At 37.2% G+C, this 22,320-nt stretch overlaps 1 protein-coding gene across 5 annotated transcripts in view; it reads left to right on the top strand.

Moving 5' to 3' along the window:
- SS18 (SS18 subunit of BAF chromatin remodeling complex) overlaps positions 1-12,541 on the top strand; it is a 44,761-nt gene extending 32,220 nt beyond the window's left edge. For 3 of the 5 annotated variants that reach the window (XM_026095950.2, XM_026095951.2, XM_064507331.1), the window contains 6 exons: positions 1,751-1,918; positions 2,651-2,755; positions 4,901-4,993; positions 5,709-5,831; positions 8,510-8,643; positions 10,804-12,541. In XM_026095950.2, coding sequence (XP_025951735.1) covers positions 1,751-1,918; positions 2,651-2,755; positions 4,901-4,993; positions 5,709-5,831; positions 8,510-8,643; positions 10,804-10,830 — 650 coding nt within the window. In that variant the 3' untranslated portion in view covers positions 10,831-12,541. The remainder of the gene's footprint in view (positions 1-1,750; positions 1,919-2,650; positions 2,756-4,900; positions 4,994-5,708; positions 5,832-8,509; positions 8,644-10,803) is intronic. The other 2 variants (XM_026095952.2, XM_026095954.2) reach the window with 2 other exon arrangements.
- Positions 12,542-22,320: the final 9,779 nt, after the last annotated feature.

Here is a 22,320-nt window from a genome sequence, read left to right as displayed (position 1 = left end):
TTCCAAACAAAAACGCAGTGAATTGGAATGATCTGAATTACCTACTTGCTCAGAAGATCAAAAAATGAAATATATTGTAGTTAAGTGAAAAATAATTACAGTATCTCAATTTAAGCCATTTTATTACTTTAAAATCAGAACACAGCAATTATGCTGAAGAACAGAAGCATGACTAGATCATCTTTAGAGTAGCCAATATGTATCTTCAGAGGAAAATTAAGCTTAACGAAACTAAGGCCACTTTACTCCTCACTGAGAGATTCCACACAGGGGTTTAATGGGATTTAACTAACAGATTTTGAATTCATACCGTTAATTAATTTGGCTTAAATTTCTTCAGTAACCTCATATAGACAAGACTTAAGTGGCTATGTCTTCCTTTCCCTGTATAAATCCATTCTCAGTGTTGACTGTATCCAGCTAATTTTCCACTACCGCGTTTTCCGCATAGTACTTTCTTCTTGTGCTCCAACACTCAGTTATTTAAACAAAAATAAAAAGCAATAGCAAAAAGTAGCTTTCATTAGAAGAAATAAATGACACCTTCCTTTATTTCCTGGTATGGGGACAAGGAGAAGCTGTGCTAGTTTGGTACTTTGATTCGCTTTGTTTTTTTGCAAGATTGATTACAGCTTAGCTTCTTTGCAAAAAAACTTAGGGTTTCAGCATTATAAAGTGTAAAATAAGCATCAGTTAGCTTGAATAAACATCTTAAAAAATATTGTTTAAAAAGTTTAGCTCCTTATCACAACTGTTTGGTTCTCATTTTTGTAATACTGGAATAACTCTCTTCTGAAGTGTTGCTACAGAGGAAGTGAGAAAGCTATTCTTCATTAAAAGCTATATCAACCTGATCTGCAATCAGGTATATTCAGATAGCTTAATCATAATTTTCATTGCCATATGGTGTTGATAGCCATTCTGTTACTGTCTGTTTTCAATACTGAAGTTCACATTTCTTCAACTTCAGCCTTAACAAGATTTTCTCAGTTAATAAAACATTGACAAAACTTGTTCTCTCCTGGTCTCTTCCTGTGGCTCACAGTAACTTTTTGCAGCTTTGTATGAAAGAAGATTTTTGTTACATGCTGCTTGGGGCTGTTCTGCGGTGGGCAGAGCCCGTATTTCTGGGAGTCTTTCTGCGTAATACCTGTTGTGTGATTGCCTGACCCAGTGGTACAAGTGGTTTGTCTTTATAGGCCAAGTAAAATTTTGTATTTTTTGATAACAGCTAAGTTGCCCATTAATGGACTATAACAACTGGATGTGTATCAAAACCAAGCCCCAGGGAATTCACAATGTTAAGTAATGTTTCTATGACTTGTCATTTGAAAGTTTCAATCTCTCAGTTTTCAATCTATCAGAAAGTTTAATCTATCAGAAAGTTTCAAACTATCAGCTTTTCATCTATGCTTCCTTTGTAGGGGCTTTTAAAAAAAAAAAGGGGGGGGGGAAATGTTTCAATTACCTTTGAGTATGAGTAAACTAATGTGCCTGTAGTTTAAAGAAAAAAATATCTTGAAAGCAGTCCTACTGCTCAGACTGAGTTCTATTCTGTAACTTAGTCACTGAATTGATTGCCTGCATTTGCAGAGATCCAGAAGCAACCAAGACCTGTGAGAGAACTAGAAGTGTAGGGCCTTTTCTAGTTCACATTTTTAAGATTGAGTTTCCATATTAGATTTTTTGAAAGATTTAATCACAGATTGTGTTACAGAAGACACATTCACTATATTTTTTCCTTTTACAGGTCCGATGATGCACCAGCAGCCTCCTTCCCAGCAATACAATATACCACAAGCAGGTGGCCAGCATTACCAGGGACAGCAGCCACCTATAGGAATGATGGGACAAGTTAACCAAGGAAATCACATGATGGGTCAGAGACAGATTCCTCCATATAGGCCACCACAGCAAGGTAAGAATTTACTTCAGTGTTTTTATATCAGTTTTGAATAACCACCTTTAAAACTATTTTAAATCACTTTCTCGCTTGCATCAAATTTGGATCAAATTATTATGTGTCACAATTTTAGACTTCGTCGACTTTTTTTTTTTTTTGTTATCCTCTTGAGGGTGGATCTTGCAGGAACAAATTACTGGTTTCACCCTGAAACTTGAAGACAAGTATTTCTTCTGTTTTGAGTTCTTTCTGACAAAAAGTATCTCAAAGAATGCATCTCAGATATCCTGATGCAGAATTCTGTTTCAATGTTAAAAATACTGATAGGTATAGAAAAGGAGCAGGGTACCTCTTTGGTTCTAAATTTGCTCAATTAAAAAAAAAAAAAAAAAAAAGAGGAAAATGTTCCACAATCTTGCATCTTTTCTTTCTTTGCAGTCGTTTTAGAAGGGGAGTAATCTTATTTTTAATGCCTTAGTGCTTTTACATACATGTTCATAAAATGAGCTCAGAAATGAAGTATGATATATATGTGCTCAGGTCTGCTGCAGCCAAAGAACTCTGTGTGTATGTGTGTGTGCGTGACTGTGTATTTTAAGTAAACCAGATTACATATGTTGTCTGAAATGCAACAATATGGGTGGGGAGTACATTTCAGAACTATTTCTCATACTAAAATCAAAAATTAGCAAGCTTTATAACAGAGAAATCAAGTTATTTACATATTGACTGGTTGTGGTTTTTCAGGCCCACCACAGCAGTACTCGGGCCAGGAAGACTATTATGGGGACCAATACAGTCATGGTGGACAAGGTCCTCCAGAAGGCATGAACCAGCAATATTACCCTGATGGTAATCTCTCATAAATGTTAACCTTCCCATTTTCTATACCTGCCCAATATTAATGTAGACTTTACATTGCCCAAAACTAGGGAATGGGGCAAGAATAGTAATTGAATATCATACCTCGCATTTACAAAAGCCTCCCAATTCAGAATTGTTACTGCAGCTTAAGTTATTATGATTAGTTAATTTTACAACTTAAAGTATATAATTTGTGTTACTTCCATTTGTTACTGTAACATCAGTACCAGTATTTCAAAATGAAGATTCTATAATTGATTTGTCTAAAAGTATGAAGGGTTCCTTATTAAATCTAGTATAATTGAGCTGAATTAAAAGTCGTAACTATAATAAATAAGAGAGGGGGTGATATCCTTTTATGAAAGATTTTATTGGACTGGAAAAACTTGCTTAAGACGTGTTTTTTCTGTTTTTTGTTAACTTAGCTTTTAGTTTTAATATAAGTCACAAAAATGTTTTATTGCTGCTATGTTATGGGCCTTTAGCTTAATTAATGTTTTACAAAGGCATAAAATGGTCCCTGCCCTGAGGAGCTTATAACTGTGAATCCTCTTTAAAAGTCCCCCAGTGCTTTTGAGACAAGACCTTAACTTTGAATCTCACAAATCTGTTCTTCTACTTCTTCGAATTTAGAGTCCTAAGGGCTATCAGATTGTGTTATAAGTTAGGAGAGTTGCAGTTACCTGTTTTCAGGCTGGGGCAATAAAGATGTTGGCTCTTGGCTACTGTGATAACCCTGTCTGCAACTTAATGGCATCTTATGAATTTCGAGGAAAGTAGCAGATACTAATGTTTTAAAAAACATATGCAAAGCAAAGCTGTATATTTGCCAAAGGAATTCCTCATTGCAAATAAAAGGACACAAGTTAATTGTTCTAATTTTAGTTGATAATAAATCGAATTTTCAAGACACTCAGGACCATGCCTAAAGGTATTGCATATAAGCTTACACATGTTATTTTCAGATACATACATGCAAAGGTATTTTACAAGTTGCATTCAGTCATAATTATTGAGCTTTCATTTTGTGGCTTTTATGTTATACACATGACCTTTCAATGGTTACAGGTAATTTACTGTAGTAAGGGAAATTGGACATTATCACTGACAGCTCTGTGGCAGCACAGATGAATTCTCTAAGACTTATTCCTTCTAAAGATTTATTCTTTATAACTGCCTCATTATTACTGTTATACAGAATGTAAAAAGATATATTATGAAACTTAATGGTTATGTATTTATATTAGATTCAGTCAATGAAATTTGGTACAGTTGCAGAACTAATTACAAAGACCTTTTAGATTTATTTTTTTCTTATTTTAGCTGCTCAGTATAATTTTATCCCAGATTTTAACAAAATTTCAGCTTGTTTTCATGACTGAGTTAGCAATATGATATGTTTTGGTCGTCTGTAAATGTATTGGTCTTAAAACAACCAACAGGTAGGGTGCTTACTTCATGTATTGGTTTCTTAATTGGAGATGTCTGTAGTCTCTGAAAAGGAAGGTTCTTTTTTAATGATTCTCTTCATGACTGGAATGCAATACAGGAGAAGTTTTCTTAAGACTTCTAGGAATTCTGTTTGTAGGGAGAAGTCAACCTTGAGAATGCTTTTTTTTTCCTCTTGCTTCAGAGCAAAATTTAATATAGACTATGGTTCATAACTTCATTGAGCTTTATTTGTTATATTTCACACTGCTTTTAGCATATGCTTTTGAATTGGAGATCAGCAGAACAGGTGTTAGACAAAGTACGATAATTGCTTTCTTTGTTCATTCTAATTTAATTCAGGTTATTTACATGTGAAAGGCCTAAATGCTTTCTTTTTTTTTTTTTTTTTTTTTGAGTGAAAGATAAAGTACTTTTTTTTTCCCAACAAGGATTATCAGAAGGTTAAGACCATCCCTTGCTGTGATGTTGCTAAAACTACTGCATTAAGCCTATTTTTTCCTGTCACATGTTAATTCAGTATGAAAGGAAATCATATTAATAAATCTTTGGCTAATACAATTGAAAATTCTTTTTCATGTATTTCCAGTTGAAATTTTTTTCATTTTTCTGAAAGATATATTTTTAGGGTTTTCACTCAGAGGCCATTAACGTTTCTTCCTGTCTCTTGTCGAATTGATGTAGGTCATAATGATTACGGTTATCAGCAACCGTCGTATCCTGAACAAGGCTACGATAGGCCTTATGAGGATTCCTCACAACATTACTACGAAGGAGGTATCTATATACCTTCACACACATACGCACATACATTCCCTTTCCTCCCCCACCTGCAACGGGAACAAAAATTCTTGCACAACACAACTTATACCCATGCAAAGCTCTTGTAGAATACTAGTTGCTGGCTGTCTTGAAATTTGCAGGGAACTTGAAGCATTCGGAATAATTTATGCAAACACCTAAAATGTATAACCATAATTTGTCATTTCTAACAACAGTAAAATGACTAAAACACTATAGAGATTTTTTTTTTCCCTCAATGGCAATTTTTATTTAAACATAAATTTGTTGGTTCAGTTGTATATCTTCTTTTTGTGTGTGTATATATTTTGTATAATTATAGTGCCATTAGGAAACAGCTTGCTGATCTTGTGTAGCTAGTCTGTGCTCTTGTAACTGTCCTTAATTTTGTCTTTTTTATTTTATTTAGCATAGTCATGATCTTATGACTGTGATGTTCCAGTAAATGTAATGCTCGTTTGGCAGAGATGCTGAAAATGCTGCAGTTCAACTTTGCAAAATTGGCTTTAACTGCAGTTTGTTTGGCCGAATTCCTTCTGTTTGGTTTGAGTTTTCTTTGTTTCGTTCAGTTTTGAAATCAATATTGCATTTTCATTTTGTTCTTGTGTTGTTGGCTGTGCATCTTAGAAGGAAAAAATTAATAAAGTAGGTATCTTTAATTGTTTTTTTCTTTCTTGCAATCATATTACAGGAAACTCACAATATGGTCAGCAGCAAGATGCATATCAAGGACCACCGCAACAGCAGGGTTATGCACCACAACAGCAGCAATATCCAGGCCAACAAGGCTATCCAGGACAACAGCAGGGTTATGGTAAGAACCTGAAGACACAGAAAGTGGTCATAGAAAAGACTGAGTGAGATCCTTATATGTTATTCCAGCCCAGTTTTACTGGGTTGAAAGCCCAGTTTTATGCAAAAGAGCACAATGCCCTCAACCTCGCTGGGCCAGAACAAGAAAGTGCAGAAGACAGCATCCGTTGGGAAGTAAATCTGATGGAAAACTAAGACAAGTTGATAGCATGGCAAATTGAGGGGTTTCTAGACAATATTGGCACAAGTATCTGTAATTTAGAAAGACCCTGAAAGACTGCTCTTTTCCGTTCTTTGTAGGTGAACATAGAGTCAGGAGGGCACAAAGATGGCAAAAAGCTGTTCTCACCACTTTGTCTTTGGTTTTGCAGTTTAGAACTGCATCTCTCAAACTCATGTAAAATTTCATCCAACCTGTGTGAATCATTTTAAGATTCTTGCACTGATCAGTAAATTAATAGAAGTATTACCAATGCAGCTTTGGGAAGAGTTTGTCTTAGAAAGTATTGCACTGATAGTGAAAACTTCTTAAAGCTGTTGTGTTACATGTGACACAAGAGAAATTGTTTGGCACACGTGAGATGATGTAATCCTTGGATTCAAGGACATTCTCCCTAACAGGAAGCTTATAGTACTAGTATGTGATTTTTGTGCATTACTACTTAAAAAATTAGGACAGAAAGTCATACTGAAAACACTGCTCTTTTAAGTTTTCCTTGCTTGCATATTGTAAGGTGATACATATTTATCTTAGAAGCAGCAACCTTTAAAAAGGAATCTCTGAAATCTAATTCCATATATTTTAACATTTAGCTTTGTTGTGGATTTAAATGGTAAGAATTCAGGTTTGTGGGTATGCAAGGAAGTGCGCACCTTGTTTGTTTGCCATCTAGATAAATGCCAGTTTCACATCAAATCTGGTTATTTTGAGATAGAGTTAAGTTTTAAAAGGATCTACTGAGATCTGACAAACTTTTCAAGGTTATGGATGAATTGATAGTTCTAAATATTCATGTACTTGTATTCTGCTAAGCTTAACACAAGAGCAGAGTGAAGGTCCATCTAGCCCGGTATTCTAAATGTTGTAAACAAATAAATCTGATTTACTCTGGTTAAGAAGTACTAGAGGAAAGGGATCAAGAAATCCACTGGACTGACTTACCCACCAAAATTTGTACACCTAGATAAGCTTGTTTCTCAATTTCTTTTTTTTGTTGTTGTTTTTTTAGCAAAAATAGATGTTAAAGTCCCAAATAAACAGATTTCATTTTTATTTTACAAAGTCTGTTACTGAACATTTACAATTCTACTATGAAGAATTACTGTGAATAAATGAAACCAAGTTTCGTTTGTCGGATGAACGCAGCACTTTTTAGGATGTAGTATCCTTGCTTGATTTAATATTTAATTGGTTACTAATTTGAAAAAAATAAATCAGCATCTCAGTCATTATTATCAATCTTCTAAGTTTTGTCCCACTGCAGAAAGCCAAAACTGTATAGTTCAAGGGGATTTGAGGCCTGAGAAGAAAGGTAATAGCCTATGGAGCTTTTCTCCTCCAGGTCATCTTTTTGACTCTCTTAGAGATCCAGAATTATCAAAAGAGTTACCAGCTGATGTCATCTTAATGTTCAGTGCCTGTAGCTAAAACTAGCACTCTCTAGCAATAATCTGATTCAGTGCTAAAACATATCCATTTCTTCTGGAAAAAATTGGTTTGCACAGAAAGCACTTCCTAGAGAGTTGCAGGTATTCCTAACTCCACCAATTTAAGAGGAGGTGCTGAAAAAGGCAACTTACAAGGCATCTGCTGCAAACAATCAACTTGGAGTATCACTGAAACACACCTCATCTTCCTAAGGTGGGAGGGGATGAAGTTCATTTTGTTTGGAACGTGTCTGCGCTGCCTTATGGTAGTAAAACGCAACTTCCAATGATAAACTGTCCAGAAAGAAGAGTCCCTGTGAGTAGTGACAGAAAGAGTTTGTATAGACAAAAGAACTGCTTCCTTTTACAGCCTAAAAAGGCTGGAGCCAAAGTCCTTTTCTACCTTTTTCCTAGAAAGTTAAGATGACCAGAGGAATGGCGAGTAGAGGGTGCCTTTTTTCATCCCACAATAGTGGGATGACTGGTTGTAACATCTCACATTTTATGCATGTAACTTGCTTGCCTATTATCCCATTTATGATTGCCTGCCGTGGTGTGAGAACTGATTCTTAGGCAGTGCAGCACTGCTAGTATCTTCAAAAGTCCAAATGCTAAACGCAACTGACCGTTTAGCTGTTCCTGGAAGAATAAGTTCTGGACCTGGAGCAGCATATGGCGGGAGGAGTGTGTGCCTCCTTAAACCCTACAAACTGATCATGATCCCTATTTGTAATTTCTTGCCTTGTTCTTCCTGTCCTATGACCTAGTGTGTGGACTGCGTGCATTGGTAATAAAAAAAGGTAAGTGGTCTATGGTTGGAGCACAGGCCCTGTCAGCTAAGGTGCATTCCAGTGCAAGAGGTGGACCACTGATCCCTGATACATTTTTAGGTAGGAGATGATCTAATTGCACAGTAGTGCTACTTCTGAGCCCTGCTTAATTGGTAAAATTCAGTGCTTTTACCACTGCTTCTTTCTAACTCCTTTAACCAATTTTTCTTTCTTCTGTTGTTTCCATTTTAATGATTTCCAGGCCCTTCGCAGAGTGGCCCAGGACCTCAGTATCCCAATTATCCACAAGGACAGGGCCAGCAGTATGGGGGATATAGACCCACACAGCCTGGGCCGCCACAGCCACCACAGCAGAGGCCTTATGGATATGACCAGGTATACCTTCATTTAAACAGAATGTTGTGACTCTTATACACTCATTTGATAATTTTAGTTTGTTGCAGGCATTTAAACTAATGAGTTTGAGAACATGGTCTCTCTGCTGTGTATATGCAACTCTTGTGCTTTTATTTCCATGTGGGTCATTCAGAAACATTTATCTGGAGGTATGATTAGCCATTCTTTTCTGAGTTTGCGAAGTTTAACGCAGTTTGGCAAAATGAGCGCCTACAGACCATATTTTTGAACCTTAAAATTAAGGTGACCTGTTTCACAGTCTGAAGGTGAATGACTGTTGTAAAAGGTGAGACTCCTAAATCCCATGTAGAATCATTTTTCATTACTGCTTTGCATTAAAAATGGTTGAAATAATTTTCCACTGTCACAAATCCAGTAATCCTCCTCTCCAGCTGCAGGAGTACCTCAAGTGAACAACTAAAGTCCTTCTATTGTAGAACTGTGTTGGGAGATATGAAGCCCGCTTTTGCACAGTTCTCCTCTGAGCAGTATAAAGGAACACTGAACATGTGAAAGAAGTGACCTGAAAATCATGTGCTTTCCTATCACTACTGAGATAAGTTTAAAAAAAGAAAAAGTATGCCCACTAGGCTGGAATTGTTCTTGAGGACTCCTGTAAAACTGCCTTCTTGTTAATGCATGAAGCAGAGGTTTTATTCATGTAGAAATTACTAAACTGTAAAAGTATAATCTTAGCAGTGTAAATAGTTCAGGAACATCATTGGAGTAGACACTATTACTTCCCTTAGCATAAATAAAATTGATATAACTGAACATACACTGTGATCCAATTGAGGTTCTGGTGTTCAAAAAAATTGTGATAGGTCAGTAAAGGGTTAGTTGAATTTTTAACAAGAACTTACCCTTAGAAGTAAGAATAGCTACCATTATCAGCATTTCAAAAGGAGAATAGTTTGCTTCTTTTCTACAGAATTTAGAAAAGATGAGCAAGGAGGAACAGACTGACTCTTCTAGTGTGGTAGTTTAGAGCTGCAATTATTTCTCCTCATTATTTAAAAAATAAACAAAATGCTCAGTCACTGAACTAATATCTCATTCGTGCAAAGAATAAGCTATAGGAAAATGCTTTGCTTGTGGCAAATGCAGAGTGAAGGAAACTTAATTTGCTGAGTTTCTTTCAGATTCCCATGTGGTAGAAATGGAAAACGCTCTGTGTAGGTATGTTCTAGTCCTCCAGTTTGTGCAGTCTAAGTTCCATTGGGAAATTCAATTATAGGAGGCCTTCCCACTCTTTCATACTAGCCATTCCCATAGGAACTGCACTGCTTAAATACTCATCTGGCAGCTGTTGTGAAACTCTTCCCGATTGATCGGCGTATTACAATGGAAAAAAGTGACATTGCAGCGTAAAAATGGCATTTAAAGTATTGCCATGTTGTGATGGTATTTATGTGGAATGTTGACAGAGAAACCGAATTTATGTGAAATGGCACTTTGAAGAATGTTTGCTTTATGGCACACTAACTTTTTCTGCAAGCTCTGAACCCTGTGGTAAAAGATCTTGGTAAGCCTGTAGCACTGAGGCTTTCATCTCTGCCCTCCTCTTCAGTACATAACACTGGACTTTTCTATCAAAGGAAGTAGAGGATATCAACAAGGGGAATAATTCTGTGGGTCAGATCTATGGAATAATTTATTCCTGTAGGATAAGTTGGTTACTTATTTATGTTCACCACAATGTGCCTTGGTTTTTGAGTTACTTATATCAGTCTATTCTGTGATGCTTGATATATGAATATTTTAGGTATCTGAAAGCAGGTTAGTTTTCTAAACTTCTTTGAATTTTAGGTGACCTTGTCTTTTTAAAATATAGTTGGATATTTAGGTGGGAAGTAATTCCCATCTTTTATTTCTGATGGTGTTCTGCAAATTTCACAGCAGTGTGCTGTATAAAAAACATACTATTCTGTTAAGTTTCTGGTTTTAAATCCATATCATCATTGGTCTTACTAATACATTAAAACATAAAGGATTTAGTGAAATGAAACTTTGTACTACTTACTGTCATATGTTTACACCATTTAACATCACAGTTTTTTTATTGGTCTTCTGATTTCAGTTTTTAATACAGGAAAGCTACCTGTTGGTCTAATTCCATATTTTGAATTTCCTTTTTAGGGTCAGTATGGAAATTATCAACAGTGAAAAAGTACTCACATTCCGGTAGGCAGTATCTATTAGCAGCCATATTGTTTCCTCAGCACTGTGGACATCTTCCTAAGAGGAGAACTTCCCAATCCATCTAGCTTTTGGAAAAATCATGTGGATAAATGGCTGTTTTATGGTATACAGTCTTTATGGGTTAATTACAAAAGACTGTAGATTCTCAGAAACTGATTTCACATTTCTACTCTAGATGGCAATATTGGACAGAAAATACGTGACAAAAAAATTTGCAGTGAGCTGAGAACTGTATATCAAATAGACTGTTACAGACAGAAAGGTGCGAACAGCTTTGTATGTTTATGAAGGTTATGGGAATTTAATATTTTTTCCACAGATTTTTTTTGTAGGGGGAAAGGGGAAATGCACACTTTTTACAACAGCAATATTTTGTATATTATGTTTTTCATGTGGTGAATATGCAAGACAGTACACTACTCGCTGGGCAGGATAAAAAATCTACTGTTAAAATGGGTAGGGGCATGACAAGTGCTTGATTGTGCAAGTCCTCGAAATGGTGTACAATAAAGATAACAGTGAAAAAAGATGAAGAGCATCATACATCACTGATAGGTTCATGTACAAAGAATAAGAATCCCAGTTATCTAAATGGGAACATAATTAAGGACAGTATAATACAGTCTTGTGCAAAGATTAATTTTTTAAGCTTTCCAGTTTTTCTGAGTGAAGCATTTTTGTAAAAATTATTTCTAACATAGTTTGACAATTTCCTGCAACATTTTTGGGGTAACAAGATAAATGTTTGGGTTGTATTTCTTAAGTATTTTGTCACAGCTTTGCATCAAGCAAGCTGTAGTCCCTCTTAATAATTGCAATAACACAGAAAATGACAAGTGTTAATTTTACTTGGCTTGAATATGCAAAGAACTCAGAAAAGAATATGGAGAACAGGACTGTATTGTGTAAGTGTATTTTTAACCTTTAGTTGAATAATTTGTATGTATCAAAATAGCCTAGAAGACTTTGTAAAACCTATCTAAACTTTCCTAACTGGGAGTTAATATCTTTAGAAAGGGGGCATTTTGTGTGTGTGTCCATTTTTCTTACTGGTTAACGTGAGACCAAGGGATGTCTTAGAACATCAAATATAAAACCTGTTGGTGAGGTAAATGCCAAATTTTGTTTTGAACTGCGTTAATGCTTATAGTGTTGCATGTGAGATAGACGCAGCACCTTGATCAGTAGCATAGTAAACAAAAAATGGTTTTGAGACTGTCCTGCAACTGTATATCAGATAAATTAATGGATATTCTGTTGTGCAGGAATATATGCATACAAGAATTCCTGGCAACTTTTATAAAGGACATAACTTAAAATTAGCCCAGGAGTAAAATCATATTTTTTCAGTTGGCAATCATGTTTGAATAGGGGGGGGGGGGAAAAAAGGAAAAAAAAAAGAAAAAAGATCTTCATGGTATCTGTATGACCTTATACATGGAAAACAAGATTTTCAATTTGTTCGTCATTTTTAAAGGGAAAACAATTTTCTTTTACTTAAAGTTGGTTGATAGAAAATACACATCAAGGTTTGAAGAGATACAGTATGAGGAGCATTATTATGAATGAAATGCTTGTAGGTTCTGTGCCAATTTTCCACCACTGTGTACTTCATTGCTATTTAAAACTGTACTCCATCAATTCTAATGGAAGAATAAATTATTTGTGATTTTAATTTTCTCATTTGTTTCTTTAAATTAGATCTCTATCACTCTGCTGTCTCATCTGGAGACTCTGCTGTGGGTTTTTATTATATAGAAGTTGGGCCAGGATAACCAAACTGTATTTACATTCTAGGACTTTATCAAAATTCTCTTGCCATAGCCAACTTAATTAGAATTAACTGTTCAGTAATCAGCATGTTGTGTAGGTTGTTTGTTACAAAATTCTTCCTGAAAATGAAGGTCCATGAGGCTATAATCAAGATGACTGAATTAGATAAATGAGTTGAGGAGGCAAAAATGTGTTGAACCCAACCTGGTGTAGATATGTTATCTCATTTGAAATAAGCTCAACTGACATTAAGAAATAATTTGTCTTGCCAGCCCATCTTCTGTTTTCTTATTCTCCTTTTTAATGGAAACTAAAATTGCAATTTTAATAAGCAGAATTTCCTCCAGGGTTTCCCTCCTAGAGACTACTGCATTTGCAAGGTTTAATTGTTTTATAACGGTCCTGTTTCGTAAAAGTTTTTAATTGGTGGTGACAAAAATTGCCTTATTCCTCTGATACTACGCTAGAAGAACAACTTGAGAGACGATCGCTCTACTGAAAAGTGAGTATTTCTACTAAAACTCTGTATTAAAAAAAATCAGTTTTCCCTAAACATAAAGAAGCAAGGATGCATAATAGGAGCAAGATGATGAAACAGCAAGATACAATGTTCATTTTAGTATGAATCTTTTATTAAGTAAAATCCAACCAATAGGAAACTAGTGGAAAAGGTGTTACATTTTGCATGTAAAATGCCAAGTGCACGATGCAGAAGAGGGCGGGAGTTGGGGGGGGACCAATACAGCAAATCAGATATGTGAACAGAAATGGTACAAATGGCCTAAGAGAGACAAAGTGAATGAAGTGATTTTTACTTGTCATAGTGTTGTGATTTTTGCCATCACATTTTGCTCTTTCTTTTCAGATGGTTTTACTTCCCCTTCTGCTCTGTGAATGACTCATGATAGGGAGAAGCTGGCTCGCTGTTTAGAGTGGAATTGACTTCACAGTGTTCTAACAAAAATAAGCAAACATGCTGCATGAAGCAGAAAGAACAATTTTTTTTTTGCAAATACTCCCACTTCTGTTTTCATACCTAAGTTTACTTTTAAACATTTAAAGTAATTGACTTTTCTAAGGTGATACTCCTGAGAAAGAGGGGCAAGGACATCGGTGCAAAATATCATTGTATTTCTTTGCAGTTCTCACCACAGAGAATGTTGAGAAAATACTTTCCTATGATTTTTTTTTAAAAAAATCAGATTTTAGTTCCAAAAAAGAAAGGACTACTTAAATTTACGAAAAGAAGAGAAATTGTTACATCAGCAAGGCCAGGTGTAATTCAGCCAGAAGCCCTGAAGAAATTTAAAAAGAAAGTAGCTGATTTTTCTTCATGGGCAATTGTTGCTGTACCATAAAATAGGATCATATGGGAGATACTCTATGAAACCAACCCAAATGAATCTTCTAGAGAGACTAGATAACTGGGCTGAAGTAGTAAGTTAAACTGATGTTGAATACTATACCAAATGATGATATATATGCTTACATCCCTCCACCCAAAAAAGAGCCCTCACCAAAATCTGCCTCTCACATCTACTAGAATCATTGTAAAAGATCAGTTAAGTCTGATGGAATTGATCCGTGTTTGTATATTCACACAGCCTTCAATTCTCTGAGAACCTGCTATCATAAAAACAGACCATACAATAAGATGAACTGTCAAACATTGGAAAGTAGATAAGATGGGAGAGAGAATAGGAGTAAATGTTAAATATAAAAAAAAAAAGATGATGCTTGATAATAAATTATGCCAGAGCTTCTGTATTGGGACCATTGATTAACACCTATCAAAAGAAGTGGAAATAAGTAATTGATGTTGAGATAGCAAAATAAGGTGAAAATAGTGCTGCTTAGATTCTTCAGTACCTAAACACAGAGAGCCATAGCAGAACTTAATGACATGAGAGCTGTTGTTGATCAATACAACAAAGTAGGTATTGGAAGGAATAATATCAGTTTACTCATATGCAGTTAGTTAACTTCGGGAGAAGTTCTGTGGCAGGTTCAGAGAAACTTCAGTATCAGAGGTCACAGTGCCAACAAAATGTTTTAAGGTGTGGTGGTATGGAATGTTTAACAAACCACCATAAAACTGATCAGAGTTTTTTCATCACTTAAATTTTTGTGTAAATTCTTGTCTCTCCTGTATCAAAAAAGGATAACGTGGGGTAAAAGATAGGTGGGTAATGAATGATAAGGAAATAATGGAGTAGAAGTTTAGCAGATAGGGATTGTTTGTTTCAAAAATGATAATGGGTAAAATGGAGGTACATAGTAAATAGTGCAACTTGTGCAAGGATACGGGCAATATATGTTGAAGATGAGCAGCAATACATTTAAATTGATCATAAGAAATGCTTTTTATGAAATGCATAACTGCAAACTCGATCCACAAGATACTATTGAGACCAGAGGCCTAGTAGGATTAAAAAAGGAATTAGATATTTATATGTATCGGAACATGCACAGTTACATCCGATCAGATGATACACTTTATTTTGAAAGAATATAAAATCTCAAGCTTCACAGCATTAAGTAAAAAGCAACATGCTAGAATTTGGAAGAAATTCCTGTTGGTGTCTTATGGACAGGAAATGGTGGAAGAACGTTTAGATTTCTTTTTGTCATCCTTATTATCAGACCCTTACTCTGAAAAATCTGGTAGTAGGCATTATTAGCAACAGACTATTGGATTAGATTGCAGAACTAAAATGAAATACAGATCTGAACCTGGTGTGACAATGATCTGTTCAAAAAATGATTTCTCCCCCCCCCCCCCATGATGGTGAAGTGAAGCATCAAAATGTGAGTAGTGAGATGCCTAGGATGTATTTGCTAATGTGCATTATTACTTATCCTAGTAAATTTCTAAGTTACATGGTTATTACATAGCTTTTAAATCTGGCTTTTTGGTGAAATTAATAATAATTCCAAAATGGGTCCTATTATCCTAATTTCTGCTTCTGATCACTGGCACCACTGAAAAACTGTAGGGTGTGTTTTCTGTTTTGAGGTCATGAGTTGGCTGAGGAGTCACATTGCTATCAGCTTCGCTGGCTAATTGCTCAGCTCATTTTCCACCTCCCTTTGGTGAGCTGATGCATTTGGCTCTTCGGAGGGCATTGTATGGAGCAGTTTCAGCACTCAGCTTGCGATAGAATGGGCACATTGGTTTCCATGAAACACACACCTATCATAAAGACCTTCTGCCTCTCTAATTCCTATATATGTTTCAAGCTTGCAAGATGCTGAGTGCTTTCACTCAATTCCCTTAAGTTTCCTGTGACATACTTTTCCAACAAAAATTCTTGACTAATTTAGCAGAATGTATGATTTCCTGTGCCTGACATCTGATTATTTTATTAGTTTTTTTCTCATTCTTCCTTAAATAATGCTTTCTAATTTCCCCTTATTATTCTTCACTTCATCTTAAACAAAGGTAGTTCAGTGTGCCAGTGATTTTGCATATTTACAAGCAGGTTTTGGTCTAAAAGAACTGTGGGGATGTAAAAGAAGCTACTAGAATATCCAAAGCTATTAGTCTGTGAATTCTTCAGAACACTGCATTATGTTCACTTGACCTGACATTTTGTAAGCAATCAGTGAATTGCCTTATGAATCCTTTTGTATTTTGGTTCATTATTTTCATTTCAGCTAAAAGTTAATTTTACACAGCATAAATTCTAATCACCTACTGCAGTAGGATGTTGCCAGAAGTGTGCTGGCATTGTGACATAGGTCCATTACAGATACTTTTGTAGAAAAATACCATTTGCTAGGGCAGGTTTGGTAGAAATACACATTTTATTTTCGTGAAATTAAGCTACATCAGTGCTAGTGCCTGTTTTTTCTTAGCAAACTTTAAATCAAGTGAAGAATTTTCAGTCTGCAGTATTACATTGCCTTTACATTTGTCCCGTAATAGCTTTTCTCATTTTCAGTCCAGAGCCTTCAGACCTCTTTTCCACAGAGCTACAGTATTAACAAGTGCCACAGTTCTTAGAGTTTCTATCTAAATACTGGTTATGGCCTTACTTGTTAAGATACTTTCTTGTCAAGTCAATATGATGTCAATCTCAAAGGTTAATGATTTGTATCTTCTCTCTCTCTTTTTTTTACTAGCAGTGATATATATCATTTCAAGGCTAGCTGTTTTTATGTAAGCACCAAGGTAGCTGTGTCTATATTTGCTCCCAAGGCTGTTTTCTCAGCTGGGATAAAAAGTTTGCCTTCTACCATGAGATACCTTATTTAAAAGCTTATTCTTCAGGGAAGACCTTTCTGCCCATAAACATGGGAGTTTTTAATTTCTTTAGACCAGAGAGCATGCCCATCTGAATGTGACAAAGAACTAACCAACTTCACACTGATTTCAGATTTGTCACCTGCTCTAGTATCTATGTATGCTCAGGGAAGATAAGAGCATGGCAAAACTGAGGCAAGCCCGTAGGCATCTATTGTATCCCCCAAAGTTACTGTCTGATGGTGAGTGGTTGATTTGAGGACTGTAAATGGATGTCTGGTGGGTACTAGGAAATCTGTAACCACTCCAAATAGCTTGCGTGTACAGTAACATGTCCAGTGGAGCCTAGTGTTCATTGGTGCTTGTTGTGAATGCTGATACAAGGACAGCACTGATACTTTATTACATCAGCAGCTTAGTTCTGCTTTGTGGCCTGTATTACTTGCCCTTCAATTTTGCATTGCTTTGGGTTTTCCTGCTCTCTGACAGCAAACAAGGGAGGCAGAAAACCAAGGACATTGAGAGACGCACTCTGCAGAGGAAGGAATAATGAACATGGAGATGAATGAATTGGACTGCTTGGTTAGTTGTTTTTCCTGTTGACAATATGTAGTTTAAAATGCAGTGGACCCGAGGTCCGTAGGACAAGCAGTGACCACCTAACTAGGTTTTCCTGATACTCTAGCCTGTGATCATTGTTTAAATGACCACTGATAGCTAGTCACCATTTGAATGAGCACTTGACGGTATGTCTGCACTACCGATTTGCATCAGTTAATTCGAAATGAGCTAATGTGCCAAAGCACCTTTTGCTGTGCTGCTTACACTTCCACTGAGAGTTTTTACAGGAGGATGCTGCAGGGTGCCATGCTGGCTGATGTATATTTGACTGTGTTTCTGCAACACATTGGTTCAGTAGCTCATTAACTTGCCAGCTACCACATTTTACTATGACATCAGTCATGCAGAAAGTTTGCATGTTTAGGCAAAAACCGAGAAGCTCACTCTCACCTTTTTTGCTCTTTCTCTTTGTGGAACCATGTTGATCATCTCTCCTGTTTCTCTCAGCCATGGTAGCTCAACTTTTGACCATGTCTGTCTTCTAGAAGGGTAGCAGGCAAGACTGCTTCTGAAGCCTGACACAGGTGCAAAGATAGAATTGCTGCTGGAGATGCTGGAAGATGGCTGTGATAAACTGATAGGAATCTATATGGAGCTTCCCAGATGGACAATGAGAAAATCATCTGCAGTTTCTGCTTCGGTCTGTTTGAAACCACCTTCTCCATTGTTATGAGGAGGTTGGTTCTGGGCCTGAGAGACAAGTATGAATTTGTGGATTTACATAATCCTTGTCATTTGGAAGCAGGGCTTTTGGTTGAAGATCTCCATAGGAACTGTTCCTTGCACTTCAAAAAGAGCACAACGCCTTCCAAACACCAGTAAACGTATGGAAGAGGGTGTTCATTGCCCTGAAAAGGCTTCTCAGTGGCCAATGACTTTGAAGTGGGAAAGCCCACTACAAGGAAGATGGCTATTAAAATCTGCCTCTGCAAAAGGAAATAATGCTGAGGAAATGTAAAAATCCACAGGGTCTTGTGGAACCTTGCCCAACACAATTTCCTCAGTTCCCATAACTTACCCATCCTGGGGCATCTGTGGCTACATTAACAAGAAGAGTTATTATTCCATCGTTATGTGAGGCTTCATGAATTTTCGGATTTACTGACTGTCTTCATTGGCCCAGCCTGTGACTTTCCTCCCTGTACCACACCCATATCCTGCAAGTCAAGGTCTGCAGAGCAGGAGAGACTGATACTCCCTTTTCTCCTGGGAACATGGATGTCCAAGGAGTGTAGGTCCCTAAGTGCACTGTGGGCAATGTTGCCAACATCCTGTGGCATAGTTTCATGAGACCCTATGTAGACAAGCATGTGTGGTATGAAAGGGTCCATGTATTACAGCAACATGCTTACTGTACACTGATGAATTTGAGAGCTATGTTGCCTTCTAAAGCATAAAACAGATGTTTGAGTAAAAGGAGGACTTAATAAGCTGGGAGGAGGATGAGGTGTTGAGGCTTAGAAACATGCACAAAGTTAAGGGCTTCCAGAGATCTGCAAGTCAAGGTCTGTACCACCAGTGCCAATACCAGGGGAACAACTTGATACTTTACAATGATTTAAATGGCTGATGGCATTCTCAGGAGTCATCAAGCAGGATAATAGGGTACTTCAGGTTGGAAGGGACCTCAGGAGGTCTTTAGTGCAACCTCATGCACCATGCAGGGTCAACTGGGAAATCAGATTAGGTCTCTTAGGATTTTTTTTCAGTCAGGTCTTGAAAAACTCCAAGGATGGAAACTGCACAATCTCTCTCGGCGACCTGTTCTCCTGTCCGATTTCTTCTTGGTAAAAGTTTCCTCTTTATTGTCTTGAAACATCCCCCTCTGAGTTGGCTGGATTTTGTCGAGTTTGCTTGAAATTTGTCAGGGAGTTCAACTGATGGCAGGCAGGCAGGCAGGCGCACACAGTTTTCTCAGGAAGCCTAACAAACAGTGGACTTCCATAAAGATGACTTCTATAATCTCTGAGGTTGAAGAGGTAACATGGGGGAAAAGGTCTAAAGAAAAGGGTGTTCCAAGAGACCAGGCAAATCCTTAAATTATGCTACGAGTAGAAGTACAGATCATCCCAACATGGAGGATCAAGAACTCATCAGTGCCTTCAAACAAAAGAGGAAGTGCATTGTTAGGCTAAGCTTAAACAAATAGAGCTTGTTGAAATAAAATCAAGACAAGCCACAAAATGAAATATAACTGTTCAGAGATATCAGTAGAAAGAGAAAAGGAAGAGACGGTCCAGTGCTCCACAGAGAACAAAAACTGTAGACAAGATTGCTGAGGAGTATTTGAGTTCAGGGCACTATTCTTAGACATAGGTAGAAATAATCAGTTACACAGATGCCAAATAGGAAATAATTCATTAGATACACATAGCTTTCCTTTAGCTATAGCAAATGATTATATTGTTACTCCCATCTTAGGATCAAGGAACCAGTAAAATAACACCAATAATAATGATATAGTCTAGATTTGTTATCTGAGGGCCTGTATGAGACCACTTCATGGCAGGAGGAAAGACAATGGGCACATTGGAGGCAGGCTCTTGGTGGGGATAATTATCCCCAAATGACTACTGTCAAGAGATGAGTATGGAAAAATGATGGTAGGTGGATCTCAGAGGGGAGTAACATGTATTGATTGTATTTATCAAACACCATGAGCTGACCGCAAGATCCCTAATAGTGTAGTGGCTCATTATAATAAGAAACATATTAGCTCTAACATAGATTACACCTTTTCTTTTAATCCCCACCACTGCTGAGGGAGCCGTGAACTTCCAGCAAAGTGTCTGAGTGTGAGGGGAGTAAATACACTATCTTATGGAGAACCTGCCAGCTGCCCCATCCCTTCGGAGTGAGAAGGGGTTTTGGCCTGTGGAAGATAGCTTTAGCAGTCGGCTCCTTTTTAACTCCCCTCTCAGTTTCTCCAAAATTTAGGGGATTAGGATGCAAGAAAAGAGCCAGAGGAATGAAAATAGATACTTTTAACTACTCCCCATCCCTTCTGCTTGTAGACTCTGGACAGTCTGAAGAAATAAATTTGGCACATAGCCCATACTGCAATAACAGGACATGACAGTGGTTGAAGAAATACCTCATCAAGTATATTTCCAAATACCTTTCTTAGTCTGAGTGTGATCACAGCTGGTGGGAAACAGGCTGGCATTGAACCATACCTACTGCTCAGACTGTGCTAGCTGGTTTGTACACACAAGCAAGTACTTCTTCTGAGGTGTGCTAAAAAAATATTTTTGCACCATATGTGAATGTTGCCTTGCTCGTAAGCACAGGGATTTGGAAGGAAGTGTTGTGTGAGGTGATATGCTAGGAGAGGAACAAATTATGCATATTTTGACACTTCCTGGAACATCTGAGACCACAGGAACAAAACAACCATTTCTATGTTATCTACAAATCCCTAAAATTTTTAAGGAAAATACTTCAGACACTCCTTCAGGGCTTAAGAGCAGAATCCAAAAGACTGTAGCTCTCTTCAGCAACGGTAGCTTTACTAAGCCATCAAAACCCAGTACTTTAATTTCAACATCCCACTTTCTAGAAAGCTGTTGAAGCCCCATAGCAAAGTTGAGTACTTCAAATCCTGCCAGTTACAGCTCAGTCCTCATTCCCACATAAACACAACCATTTTGCAAACATGATCTGATATTAATTACCCCCCTGGCACCAAAAGTCAGGATTTCCTGATGCAGCCCGCTAATGTAAAATGCATTAGTGAAAATGCTGGCTCCAAGGGGTTAGATTCTCTAAATAAACATAGCAAAGTTCTTCTTTATGCACAACTCCCAGGCTATTCTGAAAGACTGATTTCTCAAAAAAAAAAAAAAAAAAAAAAAAAAAAAAAAAAAAGACTAAAATCATCCTTGGGTTTTTAATAGGTTATAAATGGCTTTTTTTCTATTTCAGTTGCAGGAACTGAAAGTCAGCTTGTAGGTCAGTGATATCTGACTCTTCTTGCCTTAGAATGAAGTTTGTCCAGGCTTATTTCTGTGATCATGTGCTTCATGTTGTCTTTTTAATGGCAGGTGGCTGAGGATCAACAGGATACTTTTGACTCTTAGTCGAAGGTAGCAACACTAAAATTTGTGGGTAAAAAGCTAAAAGTTTGTTAAGAGATAGGGAAGACTATTATGTCAAAAATATCTGAATTTCTAAGGCATTTATTTAGAATGATTTTTATTCCACTGAAGATGGGAAGGAAGAATAAAACAAAGCCAGACTGCAATGCAAGAGAAACGTTCAGCTCTGTTAACAAAACATGGCTGTGAGGCCAGTGATTTTCTTCTGAGACAATTGTCCGTATCCTCATTGGCAATACCAGCTTAAGACACTACCACCTTCTGCCAGTACCACAGTACATTGCCTTCTCAGTTATGCCAAGAACAGGATCAGGAATTTTGATCTTGCTTTAGAAGAAAAATATGGAAAAAGATTTATTTTTTTTAAAGCAAGAAGCCATTCACAGCATGGTCCCATACAGTGTTGTCCCGGGACACCTGGTAGGCACAGTGAACAGCGAGAATAAGAGGCCGCAGCAGTAATAGCTAACCTGGATGTGGTTGCCCAAAGGTACTTTTCATTGAGCTGTAGCCTGAGTGCCAGTAGCAAACAGCTGGTGCTGCGCTAGCAGGTCACAGCGTGAGCTGCCCACCCTCGCCAGCTGCCCGCAGGGGATGGTCCCACTACGAGCAAGCACCGTGTGAGACAGGACAGAAGAGAGGGTCAGTGAGGGGTGAACTCAATCTCCAGCTCTTCTCTCCTACCTGCAACTGGCCACGCAGCATGAGCTCCTCCAG

The sequence above is a fragment of the Dromaius novaehollandiae genome, chromosome 2, assembly GCF_036370855.1.
Source record: "Dromaius novaehollandiae isolate bDroNov1 chromosome 2, bDroNov1.hap1, whole genome shotgun sequence".
In the NCBI taxonomy this organism is placed as follows: Eukaryota; Metazoa; Chordata; class Aves; order Casuariiformes; family Dromaiidae; genus Dromaius; species Dromaius novaehollandiae.
Note: the sequence above shows the minus strand (reverse complement) of the source record. Positions and strands in the feature narration are given on the sequence as shown.